At 35.2% G+C, this 18,817-nt stretch overlaps 1 protein-coding gene across 1 annotated transcript in view; it reads left to right on the top strand.

Moving 5' to 3' along the window:
• Positions 1-17,587, top strand: part of LOC114067036 (adhesion G protein-coupled receptor B3) — a gene marked incomplete at its 5' end in the record, with an annotated part of 99,356 nt that extends 81,769 nt beyond the window's left edge. The window contains 3 exons of the mRNA XM_027902213.1: positions 6,905-7,007; positions 12,074-12,121; positions 17,578-17,587. Coding sequence (XP_027758014.1) covers positions 6,905-7,007; positions 12,074-12,121 — 151 coding nt within the window. The remainder of the gene's footprint in view (positions 1-6,904; positions 7,008-12,073; positions 12,122-17,577) is intronic.
• Between the last annotated feature and the right edge of the window lie 1,230 nt (positions 17,588-18,817).

The raw sequence follows: 18,817 nt of genomic DNA, 5'->3' as shown, positions 1-18,817 counted from the left end.
TTTTGAAATGTCACTAGGCACTTCCCATTTGTTGTAGAGGTCAATAGTTTAAGCTTACAGGAAAAAAACAAAAAGTAAATCTTGAATACTGTATATTTGCTTAAATGAAAAGTCTTTCAGGGTTATTATTTCATCCATTAGGAAAGTGAGATTTATAGACCTTATTAGATTTTCCCAAGAAACAATAGCATCACAAGTAGCAGCAATAAGTGCAGAATATGAACATAAAAGTATAGCAACTTAAACACTGTAGAGTATGAGAAAGTGCATTTTGCTTCCCAAATTTTTTGCCTTTGTCTGTTTTGCTTTCAGCTGATTACACTGCAAATTTAACCATTTCTCTGTACAGTTCAGTTAGGTTTTGTGAGTTTCTAAAGCAAAATGGTCTAATAATCTATATATATCTATTCATAAATTAATTCTTTAGAAATTCAAATATGAAGGTGTCCCACTTTGCCTCTGAATATGTTCAGTATTATTTGAATCTAATTCTCAGCTGCCCAGGAAAAGGAAACAAGCACTATTACTTTCTTTTATGCATATGAATAAGGAATAAAAGTTATTATTAATCCATTATATAAAAATATAACACACATTCCCAGGTACCTATAGTCTCTTGTTTGTTTGGAATAAAACACCTTGCACTTCTTTAATGAAATATATTTCTTATAATGAACCTATACCAAAACTTTTAAGCTTACATCTCTTACCTCATCAGAAAGTGTATCATGCTAGATTTCTTTTACCATGGCAGTCATATTGAAAATATGATCTCACACCCTTAAAATAATACTGTCACAATTTCAAATTGTTTTCATAGAATTACAGAATCATTGAACAGTTTCAGGTTGGAAGGGACCTTCAAAGATCATATAGTTCTGACTCCCTTCCATGGGCAAGAACACCTTCCACTAGACCAGGTTACTCAGAGCCCTATCCAGCCTGGCCCTGAACAGTTGCAATGATAGGACATTCACAGCTTCCCTGAGTAATCTGTCTCAACACCCTTGGAAAAAATGTCTTCCTTATATCTAATCTAAAACTATCCTTTTTCAATATAAAACCATTTTGCCTTGCCTTATCACTACAGACCTTGGTAAAAAGTCTCAGTCGTTATCTTAGGCCCCTTGTAAGTATTGAAAGCCTGCAATAGTGTCTTCATGGAGCCTTCTCTTCTCCAGAACAAACAAACCCAACCTTCTGAATCTTTCTTCATAAGAGAGATGTTCCCTGCCACTGATTATTTACATGGCCTTCCCCTGGACCTGCTCTAAGTTTCATGCCTTTTTTGTGCTGGGATGCAATATTCCGAGTGGGGTCTCACAAGAGCAGAGTAGAGGGGCAGAATCACCTCCCTCATCTTGCTGACCACACTTGTTTTGATGCAGCCCAGGATACAACTGACTTTCTGAGCTGCAAGTACACATTGCTGGCTCATGTTCAATTTTTCATCCATCAGTATCCCCCAGTACTTCTCAACAGGACTGCTCTCAATCCCTCTATCCACTACTCTGTATTGATACCAGGGGTTGCTTCAACCCAAATACAAGACCTTTCACTTGGCCTTGTTTAACTTCATGAGGTTTCTATCTCATGAGCCTTTCAAGGTCCCTCTGGATGGTATCCCTTCCCTCCAGCATGTTGACTACACCACACAAGTTGGTGTCATCTGCAAACTTCCTGAAGGTGCACTCAATCCCTTTGTTGATGTCATCAGTGAAGATACTACTATTAAATGTATTTTGTCACATTCAGATACTTTAATGTTCATTCAGGTGGAATCTCAGCCTTTGATACTGTATCCCATGGCATTCTCCAGTGAATGGTGCTACATCCAGTTGGTGAACAGTCACTAGTGGAGTTCCCCAAGGCTCAGTATTGGGGCTAGTCCTGTTTAATATCTTTATTGATGATCTCGATGAGGGGATTTAGGGCACCCTGAGCACGTTCTTGAACAATACTAAGTTGAAAGGGAGTGTTGATCAGCTGGAAGGTAGGAAGGCTCTGTTGAGGTATCTGAACAGACTGGACTGATCAGCCAAGGCCAACTATGAGATTCAGGAAGGCAAAGTGCCAGGTGCTGCCTTTGGGTCACAAAAGCCCCATGGAGCACTACAGACTGTGGGCAGAGTGGCTGGAAAGCTACCTGGGGAAAAGGACCTGTGATGTTGATCAACAGCTGACTGAACATGAGCTAGCAGTGTGCCCAGGTAGCCAAGAAGGCCAATGGCATCCTGGCTTCTATCAAAAAGAGTGTGGCCAGCAGAAGTAGGGCAGTGATTGTCCCTGTGTACTCAACACTGGTGAGGTCACACCTCAAGTCTTGTGTCAAGTTTTATGCCACTCAATTCAAGAAAGATATTGAGATGCTGGAGCGTGTCCAGAGAAGGGCAACTAAGCTAAATGATTAAATCCAACCTAAATGGTTCTGTGATTCTCTAATTTTAAACTTGAAAAAATCTGCTACTGTATTTAGTGCTGTATTTGTTGAGATGTTATATTCTTTGTGAAAATTAGAACTGACGTGCAGGTTTTAAAGGGATCTTTATTATTATTGTTTTATCATTTTACACTTGTTCAAGTACATGAATGAAGGTTTCTGTTCATCCAACAATCTATGGAGCAAACACTGTAAAACGTGAAGGAACATATCATCTATTTTTTATATGATGCCTAAAATTCTAGTAGCCATGCACAACATAGGAATTTAAAAATACCATTCTGGATAAGCATCTTACAGCATCCTTTTCTAAAGAAAATACCCGTTGTTAAATATGTCAGTGGTGGGAATGACGATGAACAAATATTAAACCAAGCTAAAATAAGTAAAATGGACTTGTGTTTGATTTCAAATGCCACATCATTTATACCTTGACAACCTGATAATAGAGGGGATTTCTACTTACTGCAGTTAAATATCTAGAAAGCTTTACCAGTTCCCTTGTGATTTCATTTCCTGGCTTTACAGATTTAAGATGGGAGTAAAGAAAATCTTTGATTGTAATTTCCAAATGAATAAAGGTGACACACACTCCAGTACATTCCTTAATCTTAGCACTAAAGGGTATGCAAACTTCTGCATCATCACAAGGAACTTCTTATTTAAAAAATAAACAAACAAACAAATAAAAAAAAATCTCAGTATATCTTTAGGGAAAATTTTCCAAAGCACCTAACCACAGAATCCCCATCTGGTACATCACAGGTGTTCTGTGAGTGAAATGAGGATTTCATTATCTTGGACAACTCATAAAAAATATTTCATAAACTCCAAAATTAGACACATTTTACCATATGGGCTTGATTTTTCTTGACATAGAGTCTATCAAAAGTAAGTCTTGTAAACACAGTGCGAGATGAGGAATTACATTAATGTGCAGTTTTTTGGGCAATGTGTTTAATCCTACTGGTACGTGTATATTATTCTGAGAATTTTGCCAGGAGTCTTTAAGCAAGAGTTTAGGGAAACAAAGATAAAAAAAGTTTATTCATCCTCATAAAAATAAAATCCTTATTTTTTCCCATGCACAAGTAAATAAAGTTCAGCTGATTCTATTTTGTAATATACTTTGCTGCATTGCACTATTCTTATAATATCTTATGGACTTGTTTATAGCAGATATTGAAACATTGAATATTTTCAGAACTGTAGAACCAATATTATTTGCACAGCTCTTGCACCCCTGAGCACATTTATGTTATTGTTAGGTTCACAGAAAATTGATTCTCAGTATAGTACTCATCTAAAATATACTATATATAATTCATCTCCTGGGCACTGTGAAGAAATACATTGCATATTGCCATACTGTAAGATAGTATTTACCTTTTCCCTTAACAAATAAGAACAAATAAAGAATCAATGATTTTGCTGTATCAAGCTTTTTTTTTTTCCTGTCCCTTAAGCATCCACCATGTTTCTGTAGTTTAGTGGTTATCACGTTCGCCTGACACGCAGAAGGTCCCTGGTTTATGCAAAAATTGTATGGAATACTGGGTACATGGCCACTTCCTTGGTTACGAGCTGGTTGCCAGGAAGACCTAGACCAAAACCATCACACTTTTCCTGCTAAAATTTCTTGCACTGAAATGTATGTCCCCATTTGAAACATCATTCCTAACCCCCTCCTTCAGATGCTGTACAACTAAAAAGGCCCTTTAATTTTCTCAGGTCAGCTTTGTTAGACTAAGGATGGAGTATCTCAGACAGGTTTCTTTTATCATGTCACATTATTCCTTTAGCATCTGGAATTTTTCTGTAAACTTGTATACATTGATCTGTAACTTCGATCATGCTATCTTGAGACAGCAACATGCCTTATTCATAAGTTCATTTTTCTTGAGCAACATAGAGTCATTCTAAAAAGAAAAGAAAATCTGAATTTCTTATCACATAGAATCAATAAGAATTCCCTTATATAAAAAAATACCCTCAAAATTTATGCCTAGGTGGTAAAACAGTTTAATAAAATAATGCTATTTTATTAATATTGTTATTAATTCAGATCAGAAAAAAAAAACCTCCAGGACAGAAGCTCTGGAAGTATTTCTTGAGCTTTTACTCAATCAAACTTTACTGTCTTAAATCTTCAAGGATTTATTCAGCCATAGTTCCCAAGGAATTTAATAGATTCTTTTGAATAATTGATTTTGAAACTTAGTCTTGATGAGCCTCTTTCTGGACAGTCAGCAGGGCACCATCCTGTAAAACTTCATTTCTCATTAAAGTTGAATTTTAGATTATTTTTGATGAAAGAGAAGGAGTTAATGGTAAAGTCACTCTCCACCATAAAAAACTGTAAGGTAATGCACTTGCCCAGGAAGTGTGAGATGGGTCGTTCTATTCTATGTCATTCTCCACATGAGAGGGACTGAAACCCACGTATTGCACCTCCCGGCGTATTTTGTAAAAGCTGATTACTTTAATTCTTGGATAAGTGTTCTCAGAAGTAGGCTGTTGTTTTAAAAAAATATCTTAAACAAGTTTAATGATGGCACCACACTGGTGGCTTTGAGGTAAGTTATTGTGATTATGAAGCTCTGAGCTTTAGTTCAGAGGCATCTTAACATCTTGTGTGAGTTTAGAATATACTTGCCAGATTGCATTCTTTCAGAGACCGTCCAAACAGTTAAATATGATATATGCAATTAGGCATTCAGCCCAGACAGGACAGCAATGAGGGATGCAGTTTTCATTTCACAGCAATATAGCCAGTTACATTTATTTTCTGGTGAAACAGTCTGCTAGGGGCTCTCGAGAATGTAAGTGGATTGGTTGAGTTTTCATGAAACTGAGGTAAAATGGATGTACTGAAGTTACAAACTAGGCACTTAGGTGCTCTTTCAGATCTCATGCTAGAACCATCAAAACTGCACCAAAATGAGATATAGGAAGGAAACATATATTGACTCACAAAGACTAATTGTAAAAGAGTACTGAAGTATCAATATTTACACTACTTTGTGTGAATTTCCAAAATGGGCACAGTCTCTTAATAGCTCTATAATAGGCTCTATTTCCACTTGTCATGATCTGTTAGAGAAACTAGGCTTTTCTTTTTTTTTTGGAGTTTTGTTCTTTTGTTTGGGTGTTTTTTTTAATTATACCATTATTCTCAAGAATTATAGATATTCAGCTACTGTCATTCTACAGAAGGTACAGAAATTTTGCTGAACATTTAATGTTAATCTGATAGAGAGAGACAATGTGTGCAACCAAAGAGAAGAAACAGGAATTAAGTAAAGTAGAAAGCCACTTCGATTGTATTTCCATTATGTGATTTGGCTGAGTAAAATTGGACTAGAACTCATACCTTGCCCCAGAAGAATAATTTCATTCCTTGTGCTGAATGAAGTGCCTGCTGAGCTAAGTTTCTATTACTGTAGCCATGGCAATTCCTGTTTCAATGATTCAGGAGAATGGAATCCTCTCCTAAATGCAAACTCCCTAAAGAAAATAAGCAATGCAGTAGCAACAACAACGATAACAAAAGGATATTTTCATTGCCTATTATAATTACATCTAAACTGCCTAGTTTCTTCTTTGATAACATCTACCTGAATATGACTGAATATGTCTTTCTGTGAGGTGTTGAAAGCAAAGAAATTACCATAATAATCATCAGAAACAGTCAGGCTGATAACTGATGGTCATTCTAAACCTCATAGGGTCATAAGAAGCAAGGATCTCAGGCATGAACATCATGTCAACATGTCTTTATGCCTGTAGTAGCATAACCTTGGCACTACTAGGTCTGTCCTAGAGAGGTTGCTATGATACATAGGGATCCACATTTTACATGAAAAGAGAAATTGATCATGTATTAGAGAAATTCACAGAAAATCATTATTTTGCATAACCTGGTACAGTAACGTAGGACCAAATCTAATCTCAGATATGAGAAAAAAAATTATGTGTTGTGGCAGAATTTAATTCAGGGCACTTGGTTTAAATTAATAAGTATTTAGAGGATGAAGTTACCCACTCATGTATCAAATACATTGTTTTTTTCTAAAATTGGAAACAGTTTTTTTCGTGAGCACAGAATCAACAGAACTGTACAATCTCCCATTGCACTCATCAGTCTTCACAATTTTACACTTAACAGTGAGAAAAAATGTCCAACACATCACTTTTGAAGAAAAATTACTGTGTCTTATAGTTAGTGGACCTATACTGAGAAAAGCAAATGAGATGCACTCAAACATGTACAGAATGCTTGTGTGATCAATACATTATTCTGATTAATAACTTGTATTTAAAGGAATTGCACTTCCTTATCCTTGGTGCTCTTTATTCTTGAATGTGTTGGGTACAGCTGTGAGATACAAGTCTCATTTAACCTCATAGCAAGTTAAATTTTCTATTTTTACTTTTGTTTTGTTTTGTTTTGTTTTTTTACAGGAATTTTACAGTTGTTAATTCAAAAATCATTGTTGTTACTATACGACCTGAACCCAAAACTACGGATTCTTTCCTGGAGATAGAACTGGCCCATCTCTCTAATGTAAGTACAAGGATAGTTGGTGTGCTCTTACAAGAGTATTTGTCAGATCATATGAGAGAAAAAAGTGACGTTGTTTTAAAAAACAGTTAATAAAACCCTGTTTAACTTCTAAAATTTAATCCCAGGGACAGTCTGACAATCTTTGAACAAAATTAATTGTTGTTTTGTGGGTTTTGAAGTTTTAATTTAAATAGCAATTTCTACTGAAAAGTTTCCATTAAATGCTTTGATGGTTACAATTGGAAATGTGGTATTGTGATGAATGCTTAATTTTTTTCTCCCTGCATAGGTCATAGAGCTACATAGGGTTTTTTCTCCTTTTCTTTCATTATTTTATACTGAAAAGCCAAGTTTTACTTGTTTTAGCAGACTGAAAGAAATGCTCTGGTTCCAATTTAACTTAGAGTTCTTATAAATGTTTGAGATTTTTTGTGCAATTCTTAAAACTCCATACTTTTGAGGCTTTAATCTCACATTATAATCATTTTAAATCTGAAAAAAAGAGGGACTTTATTTCCACATATTTGAAAAATATGAAGAGTTTTTCTCCTGCAGTTAGTAATCCCCAGCAGTCACAGGGATCTGCAGTATTGGGAAAATAATGTTAAATAACAAACATAAGAGTAATTTATGTGAAGGCACAGCATATGAACTCTGTCTGTTATTAAGAGCTAGAGTTTACTTTGAATAAAGCCATAAAGAGTCAATTAGAAAAGGCAGTTATTAGAGCTTTTGAAAATACTTTTGTTATGCAAAAATCTTTAAATCTGTGGGATTTTTAGGTATAAACAGTTATTGAAGTGGTCATGTAGATATAATTCAACTGGAGAATTTCTGAATATTTCAATCAGTAGCAAAATTGGATTAGTGATTCTGGGCAAAAGTATGAAAGGAAACTTTTTGAACTCTAGATCTTGAATTAACGTTTTACTCAAGGTTAGAAGAAACTGTTTTGCCCTCAATGGTCATTATGACATGGCATTCAGTTCCCAGAAAAATCCTAATTCAAAGAACATCTCAGTGAAACTTAGACAGAAAAAAGGAATAGAGGAACATAAGCTGACCTGACTCCTTACCTTTCAATAAGATTAGAAGTCTATTGATAAAGAATTGTGGAGATTTGGGGGTTTATGGTTCCCTGTTTAGGATGCTTTATGGCAGGTAGATTTCATTTTTTTTTCATTTTATTTTGTTTCCAACCTAAGTTATATCATAAGAATTAAGAGAAAATATGAGTCTTTAACATAACTTTCCTTCCTGTCAGACATTTTACTAAAAATGTAAAAAAAATATTTGCTGGAGTAAACCACAAATTAATCCTATATATCGGGACAAAAAACAACCACTTTTGAAATAAAATAATTGTTTTGATCTTACTAAGGTCACTATTAGGAAGAATTTATGGTAATTTTCATTGCTAGATTTTATAATCTGTTATTTCAACAGTGATTGGTGAGCTACTTACAGGAATTGCTAACTATGATATTTATATTTTGAAACTGACACCAACTGTCACCTTGTTTTGGCAACCTTTCAGTAACTGAATATTAATTAATATTGTATGAGCTCATGTCTTGACAAAGCACAAAGACAATAACCTTGCCAATACGTATCAGACTTTTTTTTTGGGGGGGCTCACTTTTTGTCCTATAATATAATCTAGAGAAGCTTATATAAAATTTTCAGCCCTGAAATTCATTTTCCATATACTTTATTTATATAGACTCCTAATCCACCTGAATATATTAGTTGTATTGACAGATACAATGATAATATATTGCCCTAGATAATCTGTGAATGCAAATCAGTTTTATAGTTTTAATGTCTTTAAACATTTGGCAACTTTTTTCCAAGTTCTAGTCTTCATAATGGAATTTTAATAATAATATATTACCATAGAAAAAGCTTAATGTTGCATACAGAAAGATAAAACTATTGTTAATATGTCTTTAGTGTTTGAACATTACATAATAATGGCTCACAGATTAACCATTATGTCAGTTAAATAGATTCATTATTAAACAGAAATAAAATACCTTCTCTTTCATCTGATTTTTTTTAAAGTCTCCTTGTTATATTTGTTCCTTTTAAAACTTTTTCTTGAAATGCTGTTTGTTTGCAAATTGAGTTAATGACTAATTTTTCAAGTATTTTCTAGACCATGCCTACAAATATATAGGGCAATATCTGCACTTTTTTGGTTTTTTACCTCCTTATCCACTGACTAAATTACGTAGATAAGAGATTATGAAATACTTAAAAGAGATAAAAGGAGTTAATATGACTAAATAAAGTTAGCCTTTAAATATTAATTTATTCAGTATTTTTAATGATTTCTTCATGTTATATCAAAACTAATCAGTTTAATGATAAAACTGGGGGATGATTTTCTGGAGAAAGTGCAAATCACGATTGCATGATATTTGGTCTTGTGCACTGTGAACATGTAGGTGACTGTGACCACAATTTTCCAGTAGTTTGATTAAAGAGACACCAAAGCAATCTTAAAAAAAATGCACAACTCAAACAAAATCCTATTTGCTCCAAAGAGAATATGGACTCTCACCTTCTGACAGCATAGAAGTTTACTCCAGGGACACTAAAGTAATGAGCCAGCAGTAGCATAGGACACCAAGCTTTCAGTGAGACTGAAAACCCTGCCTACAAAAAACACAGTTGGCACTGTGCTGGATAGCTGTCAAAGTTGCCAGTCACGTCTGGAAAATTCAATTTCATCTCCTAGACACAGATACATACAAGTGCACACACACACACATATATCCATTTTTGATATATCTGAGTCAGGTACTGTAATGTATAAATCAATACTACAAGCAGTCGTAAACATTAATGGACACAGTAGCTGCTTCCTTCACTGCAGCTGAGTAATTAACTGGTGAGAGCACTGCCCCCACTGACAGCGATGGATGTTGGAGGCAGCTCGACAGCAGCAGTGCGAGGAGATGTCGCCAAGAGGCCAGACACAGAAGTACTGTGAAAAAGGGAGCAGCAGATTAAGAGTGAAGAAGCAAATACAGAGACAGGCTCCTTGTGGTCCTCGCAGTACTTGAAGGGTGTTTGATCAGGGTATCAAAAGAGGAAGAAGTTCTGAAAGACTGCTGTGCCCTGGCGAGCTGCGAGTCCTGGTGGAACAAACCCTCAGACAAACCCTCATACTCCTTAAGGAATGGAAGTAATATTTATCCCGCTTTCCATGTTTCTGCTTAATCTCTCATTAGTAACTGCAATGGCCAAACATACTGGTTGGGTTTTTTTTTTTATTAGAATGGATTTCAAAGCGAGAGAAGTGTGTGATCTGACACCAGTGCTACTGTGTTCCAGTTTTCTGCAAAGGCCTTTGTTTTCCTCTATTTTGTGGATTTTTTTATAATGGACATTTTTTATAAAAATGCTTCTGTATTCATTCTACTTGCACTGTGGGAATACCAGGCATAAGCTGTATGATGTCCACTGCTAGGAAAGAGAGGTCTTAGATCTGAGAGATGAAAAGCCTTATTATGATGCAGCTGTAGGACTACTACTTTAGTATGCATATAGCTAGATCAGATTGCAAGTAGTACTTCTTCACCCAGACTTAGGATACAAATTAATGTCTTTATAAAATAACATTTTGAAGAAAATTTAGTTCTGCATCGATATTCTGTTTTTCTTACTTCTTACCTTTCTGTATGCTCTTCCATCAGTGTATACGAAAGCTCTTGCCTAGTGATGCAGGACCTGGTCTCTGAATCTCAACTGGCCTGTTATCCAGTACTTTGTCCTGTGCCCTCTTCCCCTTCCTTTTCTTTATATTATAAATACTTCAGGGAATGGAGCATTCTTTATTTATGTTTGTACAGTGCTATGTAAATATAAAGTGCCATAAGTATATGTTGGTTTTAAATATTTATACTCGACTCATGAAATTCAGTGGAGTCAGCAAAATACTGAACTAGAGGTTCAAAGTTTCCCTAAATACCTCTCTCACAAGCATCTCCAGAAGGACCTTTTTTATCTTTGACAAAGAGGTGGATGGAATAATCTAAATATTTAATAGATTTTTACTTCATAGATTGACATGTTTTTTATAAAAATAAAACACTTTGGAGAATGAAATATTAAGGTGTGCTTTGTTTATATGAAACTACTTTTATATCTAGTGCATCTACACTGTTCACTAAGATTAACGTACAAAAATAGTAATTGTTTCTTCAAATCACTTTTGATTTTTAAAAAAAAATTATAATTTTTTTCTGTACTCTATATAATTTTTTATGTATTTCTGATTTCTGGGAATACCCAGAGCTTGTGATGAATAGGAATATAGTTTTGCAGTTTTAAGTACTTCTAAGTCAATCTGAGTGAATTTTAATTTTGTATCAACTCTTCCTAGGCAGCAAAATAAACATGAGTAACAATAGTTTTCAGTTTCCCAAAACATTCCCCATAGTTCGATGATGTGTAATAAACCTAGATTCCAATCCTGTTCTAAATCAAATCAGAAATTTTCCACTAACTTTGAAGAGGCTGAAGCTGGGATTGTAAAGCGTAACCACATTAGAAATAAAATATTTATTTTGAGCAAAAAGCTTTACTGATTTAGTACCTAATTGACAAATACTTTGCATACTGGATATGGGGTCATCTGAAAACTGAACCTCCCAACATCTTACCCAACATATGCTTAAAATTTTTAGAGGCATTACTGGTTTTGACATTCAAGTTCCTAAGGGGTCTAAAGTTCTGTTTCTAAACACACCAGAAATGTTCAGTCAAGTCTCTTAGCAGATTAAATTTTATCTCATATTTCCCTTCTACTAGGATATGCCAGATAGACAACTTTATGCTTACCTTGTCTAAGCAGAGAATGCACAAGGAGTCTGCTCCTAGGTTGAAATGCTTTAAAATACTCTAAGAATTAAGCTTAAACTTTTGCCACTTCGGTGGCATCAATTCATCAGAGTATAAAGATAATCTTGTAGAAGGAGACTTAAATAAATTTTTAGGTCAAACATGATACATATTTTTGTGTATCAATATAATAGGTTTGTTTGTTTTCTTTTTAGGGCACATTGAATCCCTACTGTGTGCTGTGGGATGATTCGAGAATGTAAGTAACAGATGTTTGCTTCTATTTCTATGGCTCAAATATTACAAAGTACCTACTGATATTTAAGTAGTTGGTCCATAAACAGGTTGGTACGAGGGCAGAGAAAACAAACTTCTTACAGAGTGAAAGTACTGGATTCTCCAGTCACTTGGCTTCCTTTCTGCAGCTATGTAAATTGAAATAATACAATATCTCACCAAGAAGAGATTATTCACATAGGAATTTTAATCTGGTCTCTCAAGAATAAAATGAGGATGTCTAAGAACTGTAGTTCCTTGATGGTAGTTGCTGGGCAACAAGCAAGTGGGTAAACAATGAGACAAATAACTGAGGAAGGCTCCTATTTCTGTTACTGCAGGGAGCGTGATCCCCACAGCAATCTTCATTTTAGTTTATTGAAAATTTTATTTCAGTTTATTAAAATAATAGCTGTATACTAAGCAGTGAAAGCTTACTATCAGTCTTCTGCTGCTTTTTTCAGTATGTGTCCCTTCTATAGCAAGAAAAGAAAATGTTACTGTATAAAAATAAAGCAGTAAAATCAGTGTAGTTAATAAAGAATCCCAAGTTTATGCAGTTGTAATTTGCTACATTAATCTTTCACAGTAAATCTCCCATTAAAGTCAAGGTGAACTTTGCGTACGTGCAGATAAAGTGTTCCAAGAAGTATCCGTATATGGTTGCCGTATTATTTTTTTTCTAAAGTTGATGCTGTGCCTCTTGTCCAGGTATATTTTATATGTCTTATGATACAGAGTCATGTGCAGAGTTAGAAATTGCATGACTGTGATTTTGTTTGTGCTTTCATCCTTGAGCTTGTGTTTACATCAGTACACGGGTGGCTGAGAAACAACATTATAGAAATGTGAAACTTTGGACATGATACCAGAAATCATTCCAAATACAAGTAGTACTGAGGTCTGTGCCTCTGCAAAAGAATCATAATGCCATTTTTTGCCAGCAACATCATATTATGCAATTTCTATGAAATCTGTGGAATTAAGTATGTGAAAGACTTGATATTATGCATTATTATGAGCACATGGAAAGCAAAAGATTTTGAACAAGTTCTTTGTTTCCTCTTTACAAAGTTTTGCTTACACTGGAGTGGTATAGTGGGTTTTTATCATTTTCTGTATGCGTTTCTTTAAGCACTGTGTATTTAGAGCACATACTCTGATATCACTGTTCAAGTCCACAGTATCAAGGGCACATTTACATGAAATTAGGCTACTAAAAAAACAAAACAAAGCAAAAAATCAAACAAACAAACAAAAATAACCCCCCCTGCTGTGGATTTAACAACACATTTAAAAGATTTGATGTGGGTATTTGGGATGAATGTGTGAAGTAATTGCAAACAAATTTATTTTGTCCTTGCCACTTGTTTTGCATGTATTTCTCCTAGTATTGCTCATAGAGAAGTTCAGTGGTACATATAGTACTGTTTTCAATATGCTCAGAATCTGAATTTTGAAACATCTGAAATTTACGTAAAGCTTACATAAAATAGTCTGAGGTTTTGAGGCAGAAGGACATACTTTGTTATTCGGAAGGATATATTTTCTAGGCATATTAGAAAAGGTATTGAAGATGGTAAAATAATTTAAGATTGGAGGTATTCTTGAAGATATGTCCATTTTTAAGTGATGTAAGTCCTCAAATATTCTCAATAAGATGCGATGCATCTGAAAGGTCTGTATGGACACCACTGTGTTTGACATGTGTATGTGTGCTACTTTCTTATCTGAGAATGCAATAGCAAGAGCAAACTTCTACTATTTTCCTCCATCCCTTTGGGAAAAACATCTTTAGTGTTAGCTGTGGGAGCATTAGCTTCTTCAAAATTTCACTTTTGTAATGCTGTTTCCTTTTGGTTTGGACCATTTTATTTGTATTTGTATTTATTCAGAAATATTTCAGAATTTTAGTTCTGATACTGTGGGTTTTAAATTATGAAAGCTCTAAAATGATGACTCAGTTCCTATTATTTAACAATCTTAATAAATAAATAGTTAGGTGCCCATGATTATATTGAGTTCTTGGTGGCTTGTTTTCTTTATTTTTTCCACTTTTTTCTAAGCCTCAGGAATTAGTTGTCCTCAGCAGCAGGCAAGTGGATTTGATGTATTAATAGCCTAAATCACAATGCAGATCCAACAGAGCTGTGATGTACTCATGTCCTTCCAAATTGAGTAATTTTTGCATAACCAGGATTTAGCAAGTGTTTTGGAATGATCCCAACAAAAAGTAGCCTGCTTTTAGTTGCAGGTGCTTAACTAAGCAAGTGTCTATTGTGAATCAGGTGTTCTAAATGAAGTGGTTTTCAGATGAATCCTATGTTAGCTTTTATCATCAGCAGACAACCAGCAGTAACCTCTAATGGGTTTTACCATCTTTTTAGCCGCTTCTCCCACATCTTTATCTGTGTGCCTTGCAAGTTCACGTTTGGTAAATGATACTTTCTCCATTGATCTTGTCAGTTTAATACTTCTCCAGCAGCAAGGAAAGCTTTGTCTATCTGGATTTTGGCCATGCTTTTCAGGAAATGGAACAATGATTACAGTTCCCTGACATCCATCCTTGAAGAAAGTTCTGAATCTGTGAGCTCTTAAATCACACCAAATCATCAAGGTTATCCTACTGCCATCGGTATCTGTGACAATTTGGTCACCCTAACTTTAGCAATAGTAGCTTTAATCTATTCCTTCTATGAGATTTGGTGATTCTTCCCTTTGATTATGTTTTATAAGTTTTTTCATTTATCGAGCTGGCAGACTTGTGCACTTTCTGTAGGCAGCTAGTCAAATGTGTGTACAATATTGAGACAGTACAACTAAAGAATAAGATATTATGTCAATCCAATAATTCATCATTTTATTTCAGCTGATTATCTCAATATATAGAGCACACCTGGCTGTGTTGATTGAAACCAGGCTTTTTTATGAATTCTGGTGCTTCCTTTGATACTTCCAGCTTCCCTACACAAAGCTGGTAGCATGAATTGTATTAAGTGGTGACTTTTCCCCCTCAGAAATCTGAGTGATATCTTCATCTATTCATTTCAGAAAATGTATTTAAATGTTGCATTCAGTAAAGTCTTAGGTAGCTGAATTCTTCTCCTTCTAGTGCATGAGAAAGTGTATGGAATATTTGTAATTAACACTCTGAGGATAAACAATTTCCTTCCTTAAACCAACCAGTCAAAAACTCCAGAAAGAGTTGTGTCTTTTTACTTTGCATTATCTGCATCCTTGCTGTCAGGAACTGTTTGTGATACATTAATTCCAGTGTTTCAGTCCACAAAGAGAAAGAAAAGGAGTTGATCGAGTACTAGAGCTGGCTTTCATATCCCAAAGAAGAGATTTTAAAGATTTTAAGATGAAACAAAACTTGAAAGTTTTTTTTTTTTGTTCCTCCTACCTTTCTGGAAAGGAAAAGAAGACAGTCTCAACTAGCAAGTGATCCAATAGTTAGATGTATTTACTTGGGGACCTCAGGGACTGTCACTTCAATTTTTTCTTTATCTAAGTTAATTGAGTTTGAAACACACTTTTCAGCCTTACAGGAGCAGCCTATGCCCAGTGAGCTGTCAGCTCCTCTGGAGTGTGTTACTCACAATGTGTCCTGCTGGAACTCTGCCATATTATTTAGGAAAATATTCATGGGTTGGGAAGCTGATTCCAGACGCCTCTGTATTTAATTTTCCCACTGTTTCTATGTGTTTGTCACCATGCCAAACCTAAATCTTAGCCTTATCACTGTCAGTTGTTTTTTTTTTTCCCTAGCACTGTTTTGTTTTATGTAAGTCTGGGTAAGGCTCTGTAAGGGATCAAAGAATCCTTATGCGCATGCATACATTTTGATTTAAAGAATGCCATTTCTTGTGGCAATCCAAACAGTTCTCTTGAACTTTTTTGCCATCTCTGATGTTTATGTATGTGATAGATGCCATAACAGACAGTTTGGATGTTGTGGTTTAACCCTAGCCAGCAACAAAGCACTAGCTCACTCTCCCACCAGTAGGATCATGGAGAATATCAGAAAGGTAAAAGCTACAAAATTCATGGGTTGAGATAAAGGCAGTTTAATAGGTAAAGCAAAAGCCATGAACAAAAGCAAACAAAACAAGGAATTAATTCACTGCTTCCCATGGGCAGGAAGGTGTTCAGACATCTCCAGGAGAGCAGGGCTGTAACATGCACCACGGTCACTTGGAAAGACAAACGCCATCACTCAAAAGGTCCCACCCTCCCCCCTTCTTCTCCCAGTTTATATGTTAGCATGTTGCCATATGGTGTGGAATATCCCTTTGGTCAGTTTGGGTGACCTGTCCTGGCTGTGCCTCCTCCTGGCCTCCCATTACACCCTCAACTTCCTTGCCAGTATGGCAGTACAAAAAGCAGAAAAGACCTTGGCTCTGTGTAAGCACTGCTCAGCAATAACAAATATGTCTCCATATTATCAACCCTGTGTTCAGCACAAATCCAAAACATAACCCTATATTAACCACTGTGAAGAAAATGAACTCTACCCAGCCAAAAAGCAGCAGAGTGGATCTCTAGGATCCATGAAGGTTTGGCCTGACAATGCAGCTGGTGTTCGTTCTTTTAGAAGAGTGTTGGACGTAACGTGGGCACATGTGTTCTCCACAGGATAGAGTCAGTTGTTGCTGGTGTGCTCTACATCTGTACACAGTGCAACATGACAGCTCACAGCACTGTGTAAGGGGAAAGGGTTTTAGTATTCTGAGGCTCTTTTCTGCCAGTTGCTGCAGAAGGATGTTATAACAGTATGACAGCATTTTATTTGTCCATATGTGTGCTCATAGTAGTTTGTGCCTGCTGACTATACAGTTGGCAGAACTACAGTGCAAATAGCTGAGATTTTTTAATATTGCAATAATTTTGACCTAACTCAGTTTTAGTTTAGAACAAGTGGTAGGTCTGTTCTATTCCCCCCCCCCCCCCGCCCCCGCTCACTGCTATACAAATTTACTTTGGCAGATTTGGTACCCTAAAGTTATGGGAAATTTTGAATAGCTATATATGAGACATGACAAATTGTATACATTTGTATATCTTCACAATTTCACACCAGAGATCTTCCATTAAAAGAGGGTTAAAATAGTTTACAATTACTTTTATTTTAATTATCCCGTAGAGCTTTTAATTATTTTTCTTCCATTGTCCCTGGATACAATTCTGGAGAAATAGTCCATAAAGGAATTTTTTCGATGCAAATAAAGAAGAGTCTACTGGTTAATTGTGATTCTTCTGTCTATAGGGCAGAATATGACTCAGCTTTACAATATAAGCTTGCATCCTTTGACAGGGAGTACTGATCTGCTTGCTATGTCTCTCTCCTCTCCACCTTGATTTTTAAAATTAGCATGATGGACCATTAGAGTTATTTTTTTTGTTTGTCCTAGCCTTGCAAATCTTTCAAAATATGTTCAAGATGACTCTTTATAACTTTTGTCAAAATGTGTCAAGCTATTCATAAAATAATAGAATATCCTAAGTAAGAATTTGCTTATGGAAATATGAATAGTAGCCTCTCCTACCTTTATATTATTTTACAGTTGTATTATTTTTGTCACCAGAAAGATATGGAGGAAACTGAATGAATAAGTATAGTTTGGAAATATATTGCTTCTTCTGTTGACTTCAGTCAGACTTCTTGGTCCGACTTTACAGTCAGACTTAGCTTCTATCACATTTTGCAAGACAGAAAATTCTTTTTCCCTATCAGCTTCTGTGCTTTTGTTCATTAATGAACCTATTCAGAAGATAAATGCCTCCTGGAATGCCTGCGTTTATGAAGAACTTTCCATAGTGGAACCTGTGTGATAGCACACTACATAATCTTTTGCTCCTGACAATCTTGCGTAAAGGATTAGAAGACTACAGAAATATATTCTTTTTCATTAAAACAGTATGGAGTGAAAAACCTGATCCAAACTCCCTTGCAGTACAACCAAAAGGCTTTGACTGATTCGAATCAGATCAGATCAAGTGGCAAACCACTGCTCAAGCCATGCAAGACCTAATTTTAATTTTTTTAAATTCACAAACTGCTAAGATTCTACTGTAGTGCAGAAAAATTAGTTCTGAAATGTTGTACAATATAAAATTGAGCATCTTTATATCGAAACAGTCAGACCAAAATTTGCTTAAGTCATACACAAAATGAATCAGTATATATGGGAGGAATTTATAATTTAGTACTTTTTTATAACACTGCTCTTCTCTAACACCTACACAGCTATGAACAGAGCTTACATGGCCTGCTGAGATTTTTAACAAAAAAAGGAAATCAAATTAATCTCTGCTAATAAATTCACTTTCTTTTTAATTTTTACTGGGTGATTAATCAACTCCGTTTGTTGAGAACTCAATTGTTATTTATTGCTTTTATATAAATGTAGATTTTCACAAACTAAAAATAGTGGTTTCTTGTAATATGAGGCAATTAAAATTCTGAAATGTGACTAAAAGGAACTAGTTATTGTATCTTCATAGTCAAATTTAAAGATATGAATTGGACTTTTGACAGATCTTTAATGTATAATGAGGACAAAAGATAATTGAGCAGTTTGAATAAACTTCACAACAGAAAAAGAATTGGTTGTAATTTGGTTTTGTATCTATGTTGATGAACATACATGAAAACATACATGAAACATTCATGTATTCCT

Source organism: Empidonax traillii, unplaced genomic scaffold (genome assembly GCF_003031625.1).
Source record: "Empidonax traillii isolate 1590-97213 ecotype Southwest subspecies unplaced genomic scaffold, ASM303162v1 scaffold851:size265644, whole genome shotgun sequence".
Taxonomy (NCBI): Eukaryota; Metazoa; Chordata; class Aves; order Passeriformes; family Tyrannidae; genus Empidonax; species Empidonax traillii.
Note: the sequence above shows the minus strand (reverse complement) of the source record. Positions and strands in the feature narration are given on the sequence as shown.